Source organism: Tachypleus tridentatus, chromosome 6 (genome assembly GCF_004210375.1).
Source record: "Tachypleus tridentatus isolate NWPU-2018 chromosome 6, ASM421037v1, whole genome shotgun sequence".
In the NCBI taxonomy this organism is placed as follows: domain Eukaryota; kingdom Metazoa; phylum Arthropoda; class Merostomata; order Xiphosura; family Limulidae; genus Tachypleus; species Tachypleus tridentatus.
In genome coordinates this window covers 42,976,762-43,000,603 of record NC_134830.1, presented here as the reverse complement: position 1 = coordinate 43,000,603, position 23,842 = coordinate 42,976,762, and the positions used below count along the sequence as shown (strand labels likewise).

Below are 23,842 nucleotides of genomic sequence, written 5' to 3'. Positions count from 1 at the left end.
AGTTTATGTATTACTAGTGGAGATAAATACACTTGTATTGTGCTTGTGCAGTTTACCTACTACTAGTGGAGATAAATCAAAATGTCGAAAACGTATGAAAAAACAATCGAAAATAATAACACTGTTTCATCTTACATTTTACGTAAATGTTTCAATATTTTCACATTCGCACGTGACAAAAATGTGCATGACACAAACTGACTCAACACACGGCGTTAGTAAGTAACGTTGCTTTATTTACCACAAAATAATTTTTGTTCAATATTTTAAGCCTTTAGGTATTTTATTTTAATGTGCACACAAAATATTTTAATACATAAACAAAAACCGACAATGTCAGAAAATACAGAAGTCACGGAAATGTCTTATTACCAATTGGATGAAGCAAATACAGTAACTTCAAAACACATTTTTCAACCATAAGGCTCATTCTGTTACCACTAATTTACTTTTTAAAAATCTGAATAGAGACTCACGTATTTAAATATTTAGAAGACAATTCTGATCAGCTGGTTCACATCCACAGTCGCACCTAAATATTATAAAATATGCAATAAATTTACGACTTCATCAGAAAAGGTTCCATTAGCCCTAAAATATACATGTGTACGTACGCATAACACCATCAAATAATGATTTGAAAGCAGGCTGGCAATTGCACAAACAAGTTTTATTTACAGACAATCCAAGAATATATATCTAAGACTAATTCACAAAATAAACTGACGTCAACTAGCCTAATGGAACTAACATGTTATAGCTCACTTAACATGTAGAATTAAGCTAAAACGAAAAACATACATGAAAATATTAACGTTCTTTGTTTAGTGTTTATACATAAATTATACAATAGGCTATCCGCATTATGGCCGCCGAAGGTATCGGACCGCAATTTGTAGCACTGTAAACCACTCAAGCGTACCACTAGTAAGCCTCCAGGTTAAATAAGCACAATAGTGGGAAATCTGTAAGTGAACCATATACCATTATTAAAACGTTAATGTTGTGCCTCGGGTTAGAAAAAAATAAAGAAATTACCAACGAAGTCTTTAAAGCTTGTAAAACTAAATGAATGAAATACCTGGCTTATAAACATACATACACGCATACAGAGACTGGCACAAAATAACTTAGGTACACACTTACAAGTTGTGGTGGTGAGAATTGTACAACAGACAGTTTTACCAGTTGAATAAAAACATACGTATAACGCATCTGTGAAAAACTAAAAAAACACGGTCACAGATGGAAAGTGATCCTGAATCTCTATTTGCTTATTACAACTTCGTTAAGAATTGCAGTTAAAAGCAAGAGTTTCGTGTCTGAACCTGAATCGGCGGGACTTACAGCTGTCAAAGTTAACAGTTTAGCAAAATGACATTGTACGTCACTGAGAAATATGCTTCTGTCCATAATATTCTACCTTACCTGGAAACTACTTATCAAATTGACAGGAGGGTGAGGTCTAAACACTTGATGTGTTCCTTAAGTCATCGTATATAAATGAACCAACTCGTACAATTGTAGACTGTATACTGTTTAGTTCTCTAACGGCCTAAGCGCTTATACCCAAATGTTTTGTTTTTCTTTTACGTGCCAGCTCTATGTACGTGCCTTTACACACACAAACATTTATCAACTGTCACTGCACGAATTATTTCATCAACTTTGACTCCAAGATGTTGCGCGCAATGCACAACTCTATAGCACTGTGAAATGTATACAAACTGTCAGTAACGAACTTAACCGAAACACCAAAGGATCGTCGCAAAATCCGTGAAAATAGTCTGTTTTGATTTTATAACGTTGAACTGCGGGACGCAAAACAGAAAAAAACGACTTCCCCTAAAGCTTTAGCAAGTGAACATTAAACAGTATTTTACGATGGCAATGCAGAAAAATAGTATTTGTGCATCTTTTCGAAAAAAATTATTAATTATTATTTGCGTTTCAGTTTTTTACGAAGTGGACAAAAAAAAAGAGTAAAGCTTTATACAGAAGTACTTACATAGCGGTAAGCCGAAGGATTTATAAATATAAAAAATGGGATATCGATATACGTGTGGGGCACGTCACTGGCGACCATTGTGTAGCTTTGCGCCTAACAATAAACAAATTTTCCGATATAACGTTTGCCACGTAGTTTAAAATATTTAATCCGAATATGCTTATCGAATATAGCTTTTAAAACACAACAAAAATCCATATAGTGCAAAACTATAATTTAATCTGCTATTTCTGATAATGTCGTCTTTTCTCATTATATTTGTCGCTGAAACTAAACACCATATACAATATAAATGTATGCTGTTAAAACAACAACAAAAAACAATCTCCTAATGATTTGAAAACATCAAATAACCAACAGATAACTGATGACAGGTATGTATGCTGGTATAATTGACTTAAATATTTTACAAGCACGACAAAAAATTACCATGCTGAATAACGTGAACGAAAAAACTGCTAGAAAATACCATAGCATTTATTTCAACGGAAAAGTAAAGTTTAAATAAACAGAATAGAAGACATGTCTGATCGTGGAAAGTTCTTTCCGTTTGATCATGAAAGCACTATTTTTTGTTCACCAGAAAAAAAATATTGCATGTTATCGTCTGTGTATTAACACCTAATGTTATTCGGAATACCCTAAAAGATCACTCATTAACATGTGTAAATAACTAACGCACATTAAGTTCGGTCATTGTTTCTTAGGAAACTAAACACCAGCCCTAAAAATATCAATAAATATTTAAATAAGTTTGGTTAAAAATTAGGTAAGTACATATGAAAACACCACGGTTTTGATTTATCCCAAAGTAAGAAACAACAATCTATAAAATAAACAGCCTCCATACACGTGAAATAACTACAGGTCAAGGCCAACAGCCCGCATTTATAAATTTCTAAACGTGTTGTACTCTTTCTAAAAGCCGTTATTGTTGTTCGATATCGTAAATATTTATATAATGAAACGCAGCTTAAATCATTTTTAATTTCTTGACAATTGTGGAAATATTTCGGTATTAAATTATTAATATTATTGTACTACGACATGTCTCTATTGTTAAAACATCATACAAACCTCAGTAGATAAATATATAATTTGAAACAATGTTGGCTTTAAGAATATGACTAGGCGTCAGTTTTAAGTACAAACAAAGATACGAAAGATGACAGAAAAGAATTCTACAGTGAGAACACTGTAATTATTCACTAAGTGGGAAGATTCACACACTATAATCAGTGTACTGACGGTAAAGTCTCAAGTTAATATATGAATAAAATGTTTACAAAAATATACCCTAACGAATCTTCACACTTATAAAAATGTTTACCGTTAGCCGATGGGAACTATTTCATGTGTTGAGTACAAAGTTTCCGCTCTCTACGTATTTCTTATTGTTATAAAAAGTTTTCAAAAATATCTCTTTTACTGAAGAATATATTGTTGCACCTTATATTAAAAGAAATAATAAAATCTGTTAATTCAATACAAAGTTGAAAACAAATATATATTACATATATATTAGTAAGTACCGAAGCAAGACATTTTGGGTCGGAGTTTCGCTGATGAAGAATAACTTACATAGCAGGTTAGTTTTTTAATACTCAAATATTAGCTTGACTAAAGCGAAGCTAGGCTTACGTGACTTAACGTTTTCACAAAAAGTCACGAGAAACACCATAATATATTCTGGGAAGACAATGAATTTAGACCGTCCATAATTTCAAATACCCTTAACTGGGAAAAACAGTGTTAATTTGTTTATTAATCAAAACGGATAACAGAGAATATATCTATGGCTGGGCAGAGACGCTGGGATTAAAAATAATGTAATTTTAATAAGAGCCAGGAAGCTAAGACTAATTGAAATGCATTTTGATTATTTTTTCCATTTTTATGTTATAATGAAATAAACGTGTCTCTATCACCTAGTATGAAAGATCTACTGTGATTAACATACTACTCGGTCGTTGCCAAATAATCTTTTGAAAAATGCAAGTTATAAGAGATAAAGTGTTCCATAATAAAAACTGGTAATACTCTAGGTGGTTACATTTAAGCCGGGTAAAGGAGTGTTTGTAGCTAGTCGTTTTACAGAAAATAACTAATAACTTATAACACTATAAAAATAAGGTGAATTACGTTGTGAAACTGGTAAGGTAAACCAACAACAGTATGACAACACTACATTAGATGTTACTATTAAAACACACAAAAACAAAACAATTATATAATTTTCGTTTTTAGGCCAAGACACTTAAGATATGTTTATAATTAAACAACATCTTAATATCAACATTCAGGTCAGTAAGATGAGCCCTAGATTTTATGAGAAAACCATGTTAATTGCTAAAGTACTTCAAGTTTAAGGTAAAATATCAGAATTTTTTAATGTTGATAATCTATGTTATTTTAAAATATTTATATCAATAGTAATCAAAATATTTTATGTAAGGCTTCATAAGTTTAAATATATAAATTTTGTTGTAGATCTTATCAAAAAGCTTTGTGTTACACAAATACATATAAAATATAGAAGTATTCATTACATAAACAGTACCCTACTTTCTAAATAAAACCACCATCTGTGATGTGTTAAATAACTCTCTAGTCACATTAAATAATTTGGACTGCTTATTCCTGTTTTCTATACAGTACAGTATAATCTAGAAAAACGTTGTACTCAATGCTAGAGAATACATGGAAATCTCTTGTTAAAATACCTTGGAGATTTATATGACAAAGTATTTCTTAACCTAGTGTACAAGATAATCATTGTAGACACTAACTTACATTCTGATGCAATAAAACAATCGCAGTAATGGTGTTGAAATAGTAATGGTGAGTTGAACAATAATGCTGTATTACATGAAACAAATTTTGTTCCAAGAAGACAATTTAAATACAAATGACAGCCACACATAACACAAAACATTTGTAACTTTCACATGAGAAAATAATACCAACAACCACATGTTAACTAAATTCTTACTGCAGAAAATGCTGGTTTACATTTTTAACAATTACAATATTTGTTGCAGCATTTCAAGTTCATTGCATCAAAACTAAAATAACAAACCTTCAAATATTTTAACTGCAAAAGTATGAATGCAGTTATTGATCATAAATTGATCTGATAATTAGTTTGAAAACTACCAAGTGATTTTACAAACAGAAATAGTTTAAAGAAATATATTCCAAGCAAAATTTAGTTGTGGGGGAGGACAAATATGAAACATCTATAATCACATTAAGAACCCTATATCATAATTACATATTTATCATACTGAATTTAAACTAGTAACTTTTTTGGAGGGGGTGTATTAAAACAAGATGAATATTACACAGAAAACACATTATATCTGGAGAAGAAATATATTCATGTTAACAGTGCTGTAATCTTTAAAAAGTTTAGTTATTTTTTTCAGTTTAACATTTGTAATAATACATCATTCATTTGACTATGCCTGGAATGTATCAAAGAAAAATGGAAGAATGATCATTTCATCAGTTTGTAGGCCCTCTTGTTAGCACCCTCGATACGCATCTCATTTGACTGTGCCTAAGAAAACAAAAAAAAAGAAGGAAAAAATGGATAGTTGCATTTGATGTAAAAATAAGACAAGTTTAATGCACTGTCCATCAATTTAGACTCTGCACAACAGACTTTCATGCATAATATATTTTTAGAATTATTATAGCAATAACTACAGAAGTATTGATTTAGCAAAGAGAGTATAGATAAACCATTTAAAATGTAAGAACAAGCAGAAAAATACTGGATAATAAGAAACATCCTTAAACTTTCCCTCTAAATAATTGAAGAAACTTTTAACAGCACATGTTAAAGAAAACAGTCATTCCACATTTTAATCGCACTTTATACAATTTTCTATGTCAACTACTCCTCTCAAAATTAGTTTCTTTATTGTTGATTTTACCCAGGAGATGGCTCTTTGTAACAATGAAAGATTCTGCAAAGGATAATTTTGTGAGTCTTAGCTACAAACCTTGGACAATCTTTTTACAAACAGAATGTTCAGGAAACCAATGAAAAGGTGCTTAACAAGCATTACTGTGATTTCAGTTTTTTGAGCACATTTCTCATGGAAAGAAAGCTCAGTAGTTTAGCAGCCTGGTTGAAACTTGTAGGCCTTTGTCAACTTAAAATCTTTGTTTACTGTCTTGTTAATGGAACAAGGGTAACTTCCGAGTTTTATTAAGGGGTTTAAGGAACACTGAGTTGTGTTTCTAACTATATCTTTCATCTGTGAATGAAATCATTCTTCTGGATTGGGTTGGGATTCCATTGTTGTCATAAATGCTCTTTTTTTTTCTTTTTTTTTTTGTCTTCTTTCATACAGAAGCATTGGAGGTTTTCTTCTTAGGAATTTTGTATTCTTAGGTTTTATATTGTTTATTAATCTCAACATGCAAACATTTCTCTTAAGAAAAAGAACCCCAAGTTTACTTCTTTTGACATGGCACTGCATAAAGGTGCTAAAAACAAATAGGTAACTGCATTAATAAAAGCATATACAGTTCCTTCAAATAAAGTGCAATCAGCTCTCTCTGAAGATGTTAGGCTACCAGTATGTACTGAAAAGCAACAATATTCTTCTCACATTAACTGCACCAATATCCCGACTATCACTTCTATTCAGTTCTTGATACAAACGACCATTTTAATTAGAAGTGTTATAGGTCAATATTTCAAGCATTTACCTCAAACATTGCTAGTCATTATAAATCATAGAATAATATCAAAACATGTATGATCTCAATTTACTTTTCCACAAATTTTATATTTTTCAATTAAAGTTTAATACTTCAAAAATTGTTAAAGAAAACATAAAAACAAACTGATACATTGTTTTTAATTTTACACATCAACATGATCATCTAAAAACTGTTCTCTCACAAATAAAATTATATTTTAAATGGCCAGGGATTACACATATGCAGAAACAATTAAAAAATAAAACAAGCAAAATTAGAGCTATGAATGAGAGATAAACACATGGTGAGATAAGAAACTTAGCCATCCATTAAAAAACTTTCTATCAACTGTAGAAAACACTACTAATACACATTTAAAGAATCTTGGTCACCTACCTTTTGATTTATTCTTGTAAGTTGATGATTTTGAGAGTCAAGTTCACTTCCCATGTCAATTGCCATGTTGCGGAGGTTTCCAACTATTGTACCAACCTGCTGCATGTTCTCCTCCATTTCATCTTCTCGTGCATCATTTGTGATCCTGAGAAACACAGATATTAAATAAACAAGTGTTATCTAAATTGTTTTATTCCTGTAATATACCTTTCTGGCTTCTGTAAGTAAATTAAACAGCAATTCAATTTATTATTTATGTTTCATATGATATCCATTTGTTGTGTAAAATAGTAAGTACTTATACAAATGTAACTGTACATGATGAAATAATTCGTTTCTCTGGTAACAAGTTCATCTCAGAAGATGTAGTTTTTCTTTGAACTATTATTTCAAAATTCTTTCTCAGTAATAAATATTAACTTAAAATCCGAATTTATATAACTATCTGTGTGAGATAATTCAACTGTATGATAAAAGATTGGTAATTAAGACAGGGTTGTTTTAAAGCACTGCATACAATGTTGTTTTAGGTTTCAGAAATTTAGTCTTAGAGGTACAATTAGAAGCAATACATTCAGAGTTCATTTAACTCGACAGATGTAGAAACTGTTATTAATTGAGATAACCTGACATTTTCTTGGAGGAATGAATGCTTCTTTTGTTTGTTACAACTATATTATTTTCATTTATTTATTTCTAAATTTTTAGAAAATGATTCAGTTCTTTATTCATGACAAGAACATTTGTCCAAACTCAATTCAAGAGAGAATCCAGTTGAAGGAAGAAAATGAAAATGCAGTAAATTTGGTTCCATTCATGTAATGGAAGCCATGTGATGTATGTTTCATGAAGAATGTGTTAAGATGTAAGAATAGAAGCCATGTGATGTATGTTTCATGAAGAATGTGTTAAGATGTAAGAATAGAAACCATGTGATGTATGTTTCATGAAGAATGTATTAAGATGTAAGAATAGAAGCCATGTGATGTATGTTTCATGAAGAATGTGTTAAGATGTAAGAATAGAAGCCATGTGATGTATGTTTCATGAAGAATGTGTTAAGATGTAAGAATTGGAACCAAATTTACTGCATTTTAATTTTCTTCCTTCAACTGGATTCTCTCTTGAAATGAGTTTTGACAAATGTTCTTGTCATGAATAAAGAACTGAATGATTTTCTAAAAATTTAGAAATAAATAAATGAAAATAATTCAGTTGTAACAAACTGTTACAACTCACTAAAGTATTAACCTTATAATATATATATAAATAAATATATATATATAATATTGTCTACAGTAAATAACTCAATATTTTAAAAACTGTTTAAGTTTAAAGTCTAAGTTCAAAAGAGGTCTAATTCAATCCCTACTTTGATAGCATGCTATTGCATTATACTAGTTATGGAGAATTCCAGTCTTCATCAGTAGCCTTGAACACAAGTTAACTAAAGAAAATTAAGCTGGACCTATATCACAGAGGAAAGTTTTAAATCAAAAGTATGTTTGATTGTCTATAAGATGTTAAATTAAATGAGCCAAAAAATAATCACTCAAGTTGGTTTGCTCTAAAATACCTTTGTTGTATTCTCATAAGCATTTATAAGCATGCATGTGGTATTCAGGTACACTAGTGTTAAACAAATGAGCCTAAAGCATCCACAAAACTCACTTTTAGGACTATCATGCAAAGAATAAACTGAATTCCGATGAACAAAGGAAAAAACAAACACAAGATAACAAATGAACACAAATTTTATTCACAGCTCTGTGTATGGTTTAAAATTTACTATTTCTCAAAACATTCCACAATGAGCAATATTGCACCAACAGGCCTTGAAACATGGACCCTAAGATTAACTGTTCAACATGCTAATTACTAACCCACAGCCATTCATCTTTAAAAAAAGGGACAAAAACTACACATGAATTAATAATCTGTGATGATGAGAAAACCCACTTGTAGAGGAAGTTATATATTTAAAATGGTTGGTATGAGTTGAGAAAGAACCAGTGGAGGAGCGAACAACGTTTTGACCTTCTTCGGTCATTGTCAGGTTCATTACAAACATGCCATTTGTTTAAGATACTGAACTTTGATTTTGTCATGATACCAAAATCATCATATAAGTCAGTGATTCCCAACCAGGGGTGTGAGATAACATTTCAGTTTTTTGTTGTTGTTTATATTAAGGGTACTGTCTTATATATTCAAAAATTACGTTCAATTTTTATTTCTTATTTTTCTTGTTACAGACATAGTTTTTACCTTGATACAATAAGCTATCGTCTCTACTGTCACCGGTGCAGACTGAAATCTTAATGTAACTGTAAACAAACAACACACGAAACGCCAAGTATTTAGGTCATGTTCATGAACTCTGTCTTAAAGTGTCTATTATTTATTTACGTTATGTATTCACGTGATTGTGACTCGAGAAACTTCCAGAAGTATCCAGAATTAATTGATGACGTTGTGTGACGTATATTCGAGAATGTTCTAGAAAGTTTCGTAGAGTATATAAACCCATGCATGATGCTATGGTAGTCAGTGCATTGTTGATTCTGTGTTCGTGCAAAAAAAAAAACTTCATTATGTCAAAGAAAAAGAAATGGAATGATGATTATGAAGTTTGGTTTCACTTGCATCGGAACAACTGAGAATCTGCAAAAACCCCAGTGCATGCTTTGTGACATTGTCCTTTCAAACGCAAATTTGAAGCCATCTAAGCTGCAGGAACACTTCAACAACCGGCATGGTGGAGCAACTGTTGCAGGCCATGATGTTGAATCATTGAAAGGTAGAAGGGCCCACTTTGATTCTTAAGCAACCATTTCAAAATTAGGTTTTATATCTGCTGACAAACCACTGCTAATGGCTTCATACCACGTGGCATATAAAAGTACCCAAATCAAAGAAGCCCCATACAATTGCAGAAGAGATGATAGAACCGTGTGCATTAGAAATGGCAACATTGTTCTGGGAAAAGAAGCCTCAAACAAGCTTATATTAATGCCATTATCAAATAATGTTATTCAAAACTGAATTGGTGATTTGAGTTCAGACATTTTGGACTAAGTTATCGCAGATATCAGGGCTAGTCCCTTAAAAATTTCTCTCCAACTGGACAAAACAACTGATGTTGCAAATTGCAGTCATCGCACTAGTGAGGTATGCCCATGATGGTGCCATAATGGAAGATTTCCTGTTCTTTGAAGATCTGAAAACAACCACAAAAGGGAAAGATGTCTTCCAGTGTGTGAAGGACTTCTTTGCAAAATATGATTTAGATATCTAAATTATTGGTTCTGTGTGTACCAACATTGCCCCTGCTATGCTAGGAAATAAATCAGGATTCTTTTGCACTGATGAAACAAGAGATTCCGCACTTGCAAGGTACTCACTGTTTTCTTCATCGACATGCTTTGGCATCAAAAACATTGCCTCCAAAGTTGAAAAAGGTCCTTGACACTTCTGTGAAGATCATCAACTGAATTAGGGGTCGCGCTCTGAACCACTGCCTCTTCAAGTCGCTTTGTGAAGATTTTGGAAGTGAGCATTCAGTTTTGCTTTTCCACACAGAAGTCCGCTGGCTGTCACATGGGAGAGCTTAAACGCACTTCTATGAACTGCGAGAAGAAATCAAGAATTTTCTGAAGGAGCGTGACTATGATCTGCCCGGAGAAATAGAATCACAAGAATTCAACCAAATGCTAGCCTATTTGAGTGATATTTTCACTCGTATGAATGATCTGAGTGTATATCTTCAAGGGAAAAACATAAACATATTAAAATGCTGCAAAAAGTTAAATGCTTTCAAAGAAAAGTTACATCTTTGGTGTCGATGATTTAAAAGAGAATATTTCAAATTTTCCATCACTCGAAGAAATGGTAGGCAAAGAGGAGTCCCTAATTCCATGTGTGTGTGAAGAAATTGTGGATCATTTGGAACTACTATCAAAGTCACTTGATGGATATTTTGGAGGAGAACTGGAAACTTCTGAAGAATGGATTATGAATCCATACTCCTTCAATTTGGAAAATATATTGGATTATAAAGAACTGAAGGAAGATTTTATTGAACTGCACACAAATTGAGTTCTTGAAATGCAGTTTGAAAGCAAAACTTTGGAACAATATTGGTGTTTGGCAATGGACGTTTTCAAAACTTTGTGAAAAAGCATTAAATGTGCTCATCCCATTCATGACGACATACTTATGCGAGTTTGGATTTAGTGCTCTTTTGTCAATCAAGACAAAATCTAGAAATTGCTTGGGTGCACAGGCAAACTTGCGGATTGCTATCAGCAACAAAGTGCCACGCTTTGAAAAACTCATAAGAAATAAACAGGAACAAAGGAGTCATTAAATTTAAATTGGCTTATGAACATTTGGACATTTCAAATTCAAAGAAATTTCATTTCATGCATGGATGGAAATTTATTTTCTTGTAGGCCATGTAGGGTTTATGCAACTTTTAGTTTGTTGTAATATTTTTTCTTTTCCAAATGTTTCGTTTTTGTTTATATATCATTAAAAACTATAATAAAAATTTATTTTGGCCACCTTCACCTTTATTCTTAAATAAATAATTACTGTAAGGGGTGTGAGAACATATTAAATTTTTTTAGGGGTGCAGGGCATAAAAAAGGTGGGGAACCACTAATATAAGAAAATCCTGGGCATATATGAAACTAAATGCAGAAAATCCTATTCCTAACACATAGCACAGTGATGGATTTTTATGGTCCAAACTGCAAAAGAAAATACTGTTAAAATGAAGGTGTCAAAATGTAAAAATTATTACATGATGAATTTAGAGAAAGTGTTATTAAACACAAAGGCAGATGTTGAGCTCACCAAAAACACAACTTTGTAACTTTAAGTTTTTAAAGTATTAATTATGGCCCACTGTTAGAGTAAAAATTATGGTATCATTTAATTAGCCCACTACAAAATAATCATACAATTGCAGACTATGGTATTTTGTCAACTAATCATCCCTGCTACAAACCTTCACAAGGAACAAAAGTTTTAATAATTTCAATTGATACAAATATAAAATTAGTTAAGATTCTTCATGAAATGCAAAAATACAACACACTCAAACTGTTGTTAAATCATTTTAAACTATGAACTCCAAAAATAAAACAGTTCAACTAACTTGGTAATATAACCTCCTTTAGAACTTGCTCCATTCCTGCCATCCACAACCCGTGCTGGTTGATCACCTACAACCTTTCCATCCTCATTACCTTTCCAGGTGCTTACATTTTCTCGAAACCTTTTTACTCTGTATCAACATAGCACACAAGTATTTTGTTACAAGGCTTTGTAACACATAGAAATAATTAATTTTTCTGAAATTTAAAAACAGAAATAAGTAGTAACAGTGATGGACGATCACATTCTATACAAAGTTTTCTAGAAAAACAAATATTTAAAAAAAAATTCAGAAATAAACATCTTCAACAAAAACCATTTTAAAACATGATAAAAAAAAAACGGTTGCTTCCTGCTCTATGATTCAATAATACTGTGATTTAAATCATAAGAAAAGTCACATCAATTCATCTGTCTTATGAGAAGGTACTTACTTGGCCCAGGGGCAAACACACAAACCACAACATTTCTCCATTCCAGTTAGATTCTTTTCAGCTTCTTTCACATCTGCATTAATTTTGTCCATGTCCTCTTCAATTCTGTCCAGTTGTTCTAGATGAATAAACAAATTATTACACAAAGAAAAACATTTTCCTAGAGCACAAAACCTATTTGTAGATCCCCAGGTTTAATATAAATAAAATCACTGTTGCTGAATACCACTCTAAGAAAAAAAACAAAAAAGCTATTTTGATGTGCACGAAAACTAACTTTCACTGATTTTGTTGTATACAATGATCTTTTAATGTAAAACACTTGAAGTAAAACTTCTAGCACACCTGTCATTTAAAATAAAATATCAATTATTTGCACATAATCTACGTTTCATATGAATTTGCACATATACATGTAAAATATGTAACAATTATTTAATTAATTTTAATGCATAGCCCTATGCCAACACACACACACAAAATTGAAAATATAAAAGGTTGACCACCCCTGCTGTAAATAATGATTAGGCTTTAAACTTCAATTCTAGACTAAAATCCAGCAAGCTATTACACATCTAGCTTTATTTTTTGATTTGTAACATTTTATCAACAACTTCTTGAAAAATCAGCCTATAAAAATTACATTATAGAAAACAGGACAGTATAAGGAAAGTTTTCCCATGAAGAACATTGAGACAATTATTTTAGCAATTAAATTTATTATAACTTTTCAATGGAAATGATTATTTTTAATCAGCTTCAATGGGTCTCAAATGTGAAACAATTCCCAACATTAGATTTTAATATCTTTTTTTTTTTTGCAATGATTACTACATATATATATATATATATATATATGTAGAGTTCAACTATTAACCACATTTTTTCCCTTTCTAGGATTTTTAGGTTAAAGGTTAAAAACCCAATAAGCAGCAAAAGCACCTAACCAAGAGAGAGGTCAGACATTTCTGGCAGCTTGCCTGTTTACTCATAATTAGACCATTTATTATTAAATGTAATTATTAGTGTAAAAAATTAGCAGCTCTTCCAGTATAAATTATTATATAACTGTACACCACCTTGAAATGTGAAGAGTTCTTACTTTATAGTAACACAATCTTCTTGTTTTGTAAAATAACAAATGAAAATGAGACACAAAGAATTTTCCAACCATAAAGTACTTGCTGTGACAAAATCTATCAACTAATTACAGATTTAGCTGGAAATAAACAAACAATACTGAGTAATAATTAATTGAAAACTCCAATGCAAACTGTGCTTTTGAATGTTTACATCACAATAAGAATGTTAATACCTTAAACTAAATGAGGAACATTATTATACAATGAGTAGGGAAAAAAACTACACTTTTTAAGAATAAAATGTTCCACTTAGGAAAGTTTACAATCTCCTTAATACCAACTCTCATTCTAGCTGGTGATCAACATTATTTGATAAAAACACTAAAAGAGACATGTTTCACACCTCTAATACTTATGGAAGATTACTCTATGCTGAGTTACATGAATGTTCCCTTAAATTTTAACTGAAAATTTATTTAAAAAAATATTTTGTGTGTTTATTTTGCTAATAATATTAACTACTTCTTAAAATGTTTGTTATTCATGGTAGTTTAATATCCTTCTCTCAAAGGATAAGTGCTTTTTTTTGCAAATAACAATGACAAGGAGCTTAAACTTTCCCATAAGGCAAAGCTATATAATACATGCAACTGCCAGTACCACCTTCTCTTTTTCTGCCTCTTATCAATATTACATTTCCATGACAAAGTTTTATGTACACCAATTACCACTTAAAAAATAGTCTAACAAAAACTGCCTATCTTAATTTATTCTTATAAAAATGTTATTTGTAGCAATAAAAACAACAACTCTCCTAGCAATAAAATATTTGTTCAAATTCATTTGTCTATCATTTCTCTGTTCAGGTAATATTTGTTATATTTCATAACCATAGAAAGTTAGTACAGTTTTAGTGCCTTTTGTCAAATAGGTTTAATTAGCATATCAAATTTTTTTGGATACATATGTTAAATTTATAAACAAAGAATATTACGAAGTATTGACAGCATTAGTTTACTTTTGATGCTAATAACTTAATCTGTCACGTAGAAAAAATATACTGTACAGGCTGTGACCTAACTCTGAAGATATGTACTAGGTTGTATTTACTAACTACTTTTTTCCTACTAGAATATTCAGAGCACCACTAGTGACAACTAAAATCAGGGGTTTGATTCCCCTCGGCAGGCTCAGCAAATAGCCCCAATGTTGCTTTACTATAAGAAAACACACACACACTAGTAATGACACTATTCTTGTCTAAAATTAATTATAACTGTACCTAAATTAATAATTAATTATTTCATGTACTGAATGTTAATAAGTACCAAAGTGTCATATTTATATATATAAATCTTCTGTACCATCTTTTCTCTTTAAATATTTCTGAATAACAAAACTTATTCTAATCACATGTGTTTTTGTTTAAACTATTTCATAGAATTTAATAGATGCTGGTGTATCTAGGCCATTAAAACCTGAAATGAAAACGTCTATAGAACCTCACTACTGATGGCCACTTTATACTAAAACAAGTACTTATAACTAGAAGTTACAGTTTAAGTGTGAAAAAAACTAGTGGAGCATTAGAAGCCACCTGGCCTAACACCATTATCAATTATGTACAAATTAAGATGAAAACGGAGAAAAACAGTGCAGTTTAAGTGATTTATATTTTATTAGTACCTCCACTAAGTAATCATTTGAGCGTAATATTTCTCACCATACTGCTGGTAAACCTGCACAGCAGAGTTGGGATGGCGACTGTAAAGCTAGTATAACCATGTTCTAATTGTTTTGGGAATTATTATTTTTCAATAGTTAACTAGGGTATGCCACACAACTCAAAGAAAGATTGAAAATTGACAATACAAGGAAAAAGAATCAACCTTGTTAATGACAATTATAGTAACCTACTATACTCAGAACTTTGTAATACAAATGACTGGTGTATTGATACTCAATAGAAAAAAAACAACAAAATGTGTGAATCTTTCTCTTGAAATGTTTATTTGTAATATTCATCTAGTGGCTTTTAAGTTTTATTAGCAAAACTGCAACAGTTATCAGCAAGTTGATAGTTTGCAAACATTAACTTGGAATTCTATATAAATGATAATTATACCCACAAAATAATTTTCCTGTCAGACATTTGAAATACTCGACATCATAGCAACTTTCTCAGGGATAATATAATGACATATATGCATGTTGCATTTATGCTTAACACTTTATAGTTGTATGTGCTTACAGTCAAATATGGATCTTTTGGGACTGATACAGCAGTAGGCACAGACTACTTGATAACATAGCTTTGTAAAAGGAGAACTGAATGAAAATGAGTCATTTTTAAAGATGCAACTTTACAGTTACATCCATCAAAATACAATAAACAGTTGACCATCAACCAATACAAGCAGTTTGCTTCCAAAGCAAGTTTACACCTATGCTTTCAATAAACTAGAGGAAATTATAATACTGCAAATATTATTTTTTTTATGATAAAAATTATATAAATAAAAATGTTTTACAAAAAACAACCATGACAAAGTTAGTAACTACAAAATCAAAAGCATTAAAGTTAACTTTTTTAACTACTGAATTATTTATTCTAAATGTAAAATATGTGTAAAGGAAATAAAAACCTACAACAATTTTCTTCAGATTTTTAACATGTACTTAGTTGAATAGTTGAAATTATTTTTTATCTAGCAAAACCATGCAAAAACTTATTATTACGTCCAATTTACATTATTATTATTTCTGACAATCTTAAAAACATTTGTCAGTTACCAAAAAAAAAAAAAAAAAATACACAAAGCAAATTTTATGCTGAAGGCAAAGTCTTACCCCCTTGTTCATCCAACATAACCAATGTTTTTACCCCTACATCTTGGCTCTATGTGAAGCAAAACAAAAGAAACAAAAATGTCAGCCAAAAGCAAAACAAATTCATGCATTCTAATACAGAGGCATAAACAACATCAACATACTCAGAATAAGAAATAAAACTAAAACTGAATCCATGCACAATAATTAGTTTAATAAAACAGGCTTAAAAAAAAGCATATACTCTTGAGAAAAAAAAAGCACAACAACCAATTTATGTTTTAGAACCATATCAGTTAAATCAACCTAAGAGGGCCATATATATATTATGTATTCAAGCCACTTCACAACGGTAAAAATATAAGTGATAAAAGTAGTCTTTAACAGTCAGCTTCACTTTTCTTTAAAAAAGTTCTGTCCAAAAGTTAAATTGTGTATTGTAGTAAGATTCATATTATTTTGAATAAAAGTTTCATTATTCAAGAAAAAAAAACAAGATAAAATACTATATCTAATGGTAGGGACTTCTGAAACATACACACACACTAGAGGGAAAATACATCTTCTTCTTGGATTTATGATATAAAATTACCCCTAAAAGACTTATTTTAATAGAGTACAATGCAGAGAGGTGATAAATGATGATACTTCAATCATTTTATTAGCAGTAATAATAATAAAATGCTGAGCAACAAACTTTATGAGAAGTGGGTTTCAAAATTATTAAGAAAGGTATAAAAAAAAGTAAAATAATAAAGGTGATTACTTAAACAAATCTGAACTGTTTTGATAACACAAATATTAAAAAACATTCACAATGCATTTTTGTGCAAGTGCAAAAACAGAAAGAAATTTATTCATTAACCATTCCAAAATTTAAGGAAAAAAAAACAAATATATCAGCAACTACAAGGTTGACATGAAGGGAGGGGGAGAAATGAATGTCATTGGTGGTTCACTCTTACCTCCCTGGTCATCAAGAGCCACTAGTGTTCGAATCCCTGCCTCTTTGCTCTGAGTTTTGAAGCATTAAAAGGAATAAGATTATGTTTTCATTGTCATTAAAAAAACTAATTAATGTAAAGGTAGCCTTTCCACTAAAAATTATATACTGTTGTATCAAGAAATATGATATATGTATAGAATTTCTTAAATCCTTTCCATGCACTTATGGTTGGAAAGTTTAGCAGTTCACAGATAATGCTTTGTTTTCTCTCTGTTTCTGCATGAAACCTTTTGAAATATATTGAAGAACAGAACATAAGACTTCATACGAAAAGTCTATTACAGTTACAGTACATTACTCATTATTACCATTAGCTTAAACATGTTTGCTTTGTTAGTCAGAATTTCCTGCATCCTAGTATAACTTAATATCACAGGTGAAATAAATACTTATTATTTGATCAGTATACATATAAAAGTATCTTCAATGTGTAAAACAATGTTTTTAATGGGCAATAAAAAAACCAAACTTTATTATATTTACTAAAGCTTTAAATTCAAAACTATACTGACCTCTTCACATAATGTTAGCATTCGTCTCGTGGATTCCAGGGACTATAAAATAATAATTAAAAATAATGTCACATTCAAAAATGAAGAGAAAAAAGGCTTAGTTGAATTAAAACTTGAAGATCACAAAAAAATGAATTTTTATAGAATCTTAATGTTGCCTTCCTACATTCAAATATATTATAACCACATTTCAAGCTTGACATAACAATTATCTTGTAATTTTTTTACATAAAGGAAGACAATTATATATGACAATTACCTTGAGGTAGATTATATTTACAATATTATTCCACTTTATCACAAAATCCTACAAAGGGCAGAATCATTCCTTATCTAATAAGTCAGATATTCGATTAAAATAAATCCAAAAGAACCTTATGAAAAATGGGTTCCTACTATTAATGAAGATTATCACATTTGTCTTTGTATGTTTCAACACAAAATTTGAAAGAAAGATTTGCTCTCACCTCACCAAAATACAAATTTAAACTATAAATACATCATGGTTATTAGTCACAGTTATATGACTGTTTTGCATAGATGTTATTTTTATCACTTTTAGAGTACTTTGATTTTGAGATTGTATCTATGTAAATATTAAATGTGACTGCCTTCCCACAACTTGCTGCAGACAGGAGAAGGCAACATGAATTAAGATACTGTGGGTTCAAGCACGCAACCCCGAACCCTTGGATTGATTTTTCCTTAGTTGATGGCTAGTTTGACTTTGGCATCTGGAGCTTGTTTGAAAGATGGAATAAACTCAATGTGTTTGGGTGTTACTGCTATAGACATTATTTATTATGAGTTTTAATGATGACAAAAAGAAAATTAACTTAATATTTTTAAGTCTCTTTGTAATGTTTGTGATCTATATAAATTTCACCACTGTTGTTTTATAGTGGTGATTAAAAAAACTCCCTATTTATAATTAATATATCTGACAGCTTTAGAACTATTGATTTATAGAAATACAGATGTATACAAGCACACACACAAACATTACAAAAATTATGTACACAGTATTATTCTTACATTTTAAGATGTTTTAAATTGAATGTATGTTTACAATTTGTACTTCTTGCAGGGGTAATCATAAACACAAGTTAGGCCTAGCAAACGTAACAAAAGAAGTGTTCAATATGTCATACTATTCACTCATTAAGAAATGTTTGAACAAAGAAAATTGTTAACATTTTTGGGGTAACCAAACCACATATCACTTCATTTAAAATATTACCATAGTGTTAATATAACTATCCAATTATACATACAAAAATTACTTTTGTTTTATTGAGTAACAATACTAAATGTATTTGAAGTATTCCTGTGATATATACACTTTACAAAATAAATCAACTGTGTCTTGAAACAAACATGAAACATGGCATATACAACTTGTATCCCTTGTATAGCATAGCATGTCTTAGTGTCTGTGTTAATGTATGCAATGAAAACAGCCCTTCAGTTTACCATATGTACATAATAATAACTCGCTATATAATGAACTGTGGAAGTACAACACAAAAACACTTGCAGCAGTCAAAATCTAAATGAATAGTTATTTTGAATCTGTTTGATCACATTATATATGGACAGGGCTATTTTTGATGTTTCATCTCTTAAGCATGATACTAAATGATGTCAAATTTAAGCCTTAACTTCATCCTTGTTCAGATTGTTGTACCACATAACTAGCAGATTATTATCATGTAAAATTTACTGTTGAGAGTTAACTGAATTTATACTCACATGCAATTCAACAAAACAAATCTAAATTTGTTGTCTCTCAGCTCCTTCACTAAGTAAATTTTATATTGTAATTTATTCATTGATTTTATATTTGTTTCAAATATTACTTATACAAGTTGAATACAAATATCAATAACACAGTTACCATTAACTTTACCATCCATGGATGTAGTGTACATGCTCCTTTGTGCAGGTCAGAGAGATATAAATTATTATTAATTGATTATAAACTAATTACATTCCATTTTGCACGTTTTGAATTAGATTACCAAAATAACTTAAAAAAGAGTTTTGTCTGTTTTCCATAAGTTCACAACAGAAACCTATTTAACACCTGATAATTTGGGTATGAATTCTGATTAACCCAAAGCCTAGTAAATTCATCACTAATATCTTGCTCAGTATTGCAACAGAACCATAGTTACGAGAATTTTTACCAATGTACGAAGTTTCTACAATGATGCATTCTGGTGGATGAAATCACAGATCTGCTATTACACATACATAACATTCAAATCTACATATTTTCTTGTTTCTTATTAAGCACAAAGCTATCCAGATAACCCATTGTCTGTTAGTTCACAACACTAAATATTGGGTTTTGTTAATGCAGACCCACACATGGAGGGAAAGTGAAAACATTTTCATTAAAGTTTAATTATAGAAATAGCATGAATTAGAAGATAAACTTAAATTACATGTATTTTTGTCTACATACAGTACAAAGATCAAAGTTACAAAATGAAATAGATGGGAATAAATATATTCTTATACACACGAAACAATCAACAATCTAACACTCATACTTAAAAGAATGTGAAGAGTCAACAAAAAGATATAAGTACAAGACATAAATAAGGCCCAGCATTCAATGTTTAACAGATCTTCACCAAAACTGGTTTGGAAGTTCATTAAGTACATGTGGGTGTACATACAAATTTTCAGTTTTCCATTTTGGATTTTTGACCATTGCTTTTACCGACTGTTAAGGGATCTTTGCCAAATGTGGCATGAAGGTTTGTTGCATCCATATGGAGACAGAACAAAATTTGAGAATTAACGTTTTGTGTTTTGCAGTTTTTATGAGCATTTTTGTATTTTTTACAATTGCAAATAAGAGAAGCAACTTTTCACATCCAAGGTAACCTTTCATTAATAGCAAATTTACATAACTTCTATCCATGGGATGGGTACTCCAGCGAGTACTTACATATTAGTTAAACATACACACACATATACAATTAATTGCTATTTCTAGGTGTGTGTTTTTTTTTTTTATCATAACCTTGTTATTATGAAATAACCATAAGGTTATGAGCACAAAAATTTAGAAGTAGCAATTCTGAGGAATAATCTCAATGTACAATGACCTCCCAGTGGCTTGATAATTGCAAGTTAAAAAACTTGTGCCTCTGTTGTTAATCTTCATATAAATTATTTTGCATGATGAAAGGACTTAGAATATCTTTGGCTGGTCTAGCATACCAATTGTATTTTCATGATATGTACCAATATTAACCTTTTTATGCACACAAGTATTTTAGTAAAATCACAAAGCATTTGTAGCTAGCAAAAGAAACAACTTTGTTTTTCACATCACAGCCAATAAACTTCTGTAATTTACCGTTTTTGCACCTTGTTATAGCAAGACAAACGGCTTCTTTTATGGCTGGCCGTTCTATCTATTATAAAATACGAAAGCCAGTATAATTTTTATTCATTTCATCCTACTCCTGACTTACTCGAAAGAAAATCAAACGCATCATGTAAACCACTGAACGGGCAACTTGTTTATTAAAATAGTGGAAGGCGAGAGATTTCAGCAGATCTGATAATGACTGACGTATTCGCATGGAAATGCTGATTCCACAGGATGCGTCAATATTATCATACAGTCAGCGAGCATTGTTTGGTTGCTAAGTAACGGCTCCAGTGACGGTTTTGAATGAACTATATTGTGAGTTAAGTAGTATTATCAGTAACTTGCGATCAAAGCAAGCTACCAAAAATAGATAAGAAATTAGCCAAGTAAATGTAATATAATGAAGTAAAATCTAACAATTATTATAATGTGTTTATTTATTAGGTACACTCAAATTGTCTTCTACACAAATAATTTAAGCGGTTTACATGATAATTTACTTGTTTTAAAATTATATGATAGTGGATATTTTAAAGTTTTTAAGAACACGATCCCCCCAACGTCTCCTTGGCTAAGCCTCTGTACTGCCTATATATATATATATATATGGAAAATGAAACCCACTGATCAAACGGAGTACACTTTTCCTACTTGTAAATTATTTATGCAAATACAATATCCTCCACACTCACAAAAAAAAAAACAATCACGACAATATGAACATCCGTTGATGCCGCCATGTTAGGGCTAAGAAGTGTTTTAAACTTAGCGAGACTGCCAACAGGCTCTGCTGTTGAATGCCCCAGTGATTATCTAAGAAGGTTGTCTATCAATACTTTTGTCTTAACACCATTATGTTTTTAAATGACAGCCTAATTATACAATATTTCCTTATGAACCTAAAAATATGTACGTGGTTGCTTTTTGCTGGATGTACCTCTTTATAACTAATCTATAAAATACACAAGTAATTAACTAGGCTTTATGCAAGTGAAACAGATGTATAGCAATCAAACACGTCATAAATTGAGCTGCCTAATTACATGTCTGTTGTAACAATTTGGATGGCCGAGCGCGTAAAGCGTGGACTCGTAATCCGAGGGTCGCGGGTTCGCGCCCGCGTCGCGCTAAACATGCTCGCCCTCCCAGCCGTGGGGGTATATAATGTGACGGTCAATCCCACTATTCGTTGGTAAAAGAGTAGCCCAAGAGTTGGCGGTGGGTGGTGATGACTAGCTGCCTTCCCTCTAGTCTTACACTGCTAAATTAGGGACGGCTAGCACAGATAGCCCTCGAGTAGCTTTGTGCGAAATTCTAAAACAAACAAACAAGTAACAATTTGGTAAATATACTGGAAAAACAAAGATTAATGGAAAATGAAGCAGGTACATGTGAGAAACTTAAAAACTTTGTAAAAAGCAATAATAGTGTGACTCCTCCCGATGTCAGTTGTAAGTCTGCCGAAATACATGCTAAACCCCAGTTTCAATTTCCCGTGCTGGATACAGCGCTGATAGCCACTTTACTAGTTTTTCATTAAAAACAATTTCGTTAACAGTATTTCGCCAGTCTTTCGTACAACGCATTTATAGATGCTGACTATCAGTGGATGTATATGATATTTTTTCATCAAAGTTTGAGGAGAAAATACAACATCTGAAGGAAATATTGAATAGTATCAAGTTTCATCTCAGTAACTGTTGTAAAGTTTAGCTAGATAGTGTGTCTTCATATGATTTGACCTTTCTACTAGTTGGTATACTTTTTTTTTTTTCGAAGTTGAATTGTGGAAAAGGTTTGTTTTTAAATATAGCGCAAAGTTACACGAGGGCTACCTGCGCTAATAGTCCCTAATTTAACAGTGTAAGACTAGAGATGAGGCAGATAGTCATCACCACCCACCACAAACTCTTGAGCTAGTCTTTTACCAACGAAGTGGGATTGACCGGACATTATTAAGTCCCGACGGCTGAAAAGGCGAGAATGGTTTGGTGTGACGGCAATTCGAACCCGCGACCCTCGGAATATGAGTCGAGCACCTTAATCACTTGGCCATGCCGGACCACTGGGAAAGGAAAACTTATCGTGTCTACATTAACGGTGCAAAGCCATGCTTTACATTTTAAGGCAGCGTTTTTCAAATTTAAGTACCAGGGTCACCTTAACTCAAAGTTTCCGTCCACCCTTTTAATACCAATGTAATGTGTTTGTTTGTTTTGAATTTCGCGCGAAAATGCACCAAACATCCTCACCCTTTCAGCCGTGGGGGAGTTATAATGTTACGATCAATTCCACTATT

At 31.2% G+C, this 23,842-nt stretch overlaps 1 protein-coding gene across 3 annotated transcripts in view; it reads right to left on the bottom strand.

Annotated features, from left to right (window-relative positions):
• Window positions 1–215: 215 nt before the first annotated feature.
• The window catches only part of LOC143252340 (synaptosomal-associated protein 25-like), a 50,526-nt gene continuing 26,899 nt past the window's right edge, over window positions 216–23,842 (bottom strand). For all 3 annotated transcript variants that reach the window (XM_076504318.1, XM_076504319.1, XM_076504317.1), the window contains 6 exons: window positions 18,150–18,191; window positions 16,653–16,701; window positions 12,721–12,838; window positions 12,288–12,416; window positions 7,124–7,268; window positions 216–5,570 (listed from right to left, as the gene is read on the bottom strand). In XM_076504318.1, the coding sequence (XP_076360433.1) occupies window positions 5,508–5,570; window positions 7,124–7,268; window positions 12,288–12,416; window positions 12,721–12,838; window positions 16,653–16,701; window positions 18,150–18,191 (546 nt within the window). In that variant the 3' untranslated portion in view covers window positions 216–5,507. The remainder of the gene's footprint in view (window positions 5,571–7,123; window positions 7,269–12,287; window positions 12,417–12,720; window positions 12,839–16,652; window positions 16,702–18,149; window positions 18,192–23,842) is intronic.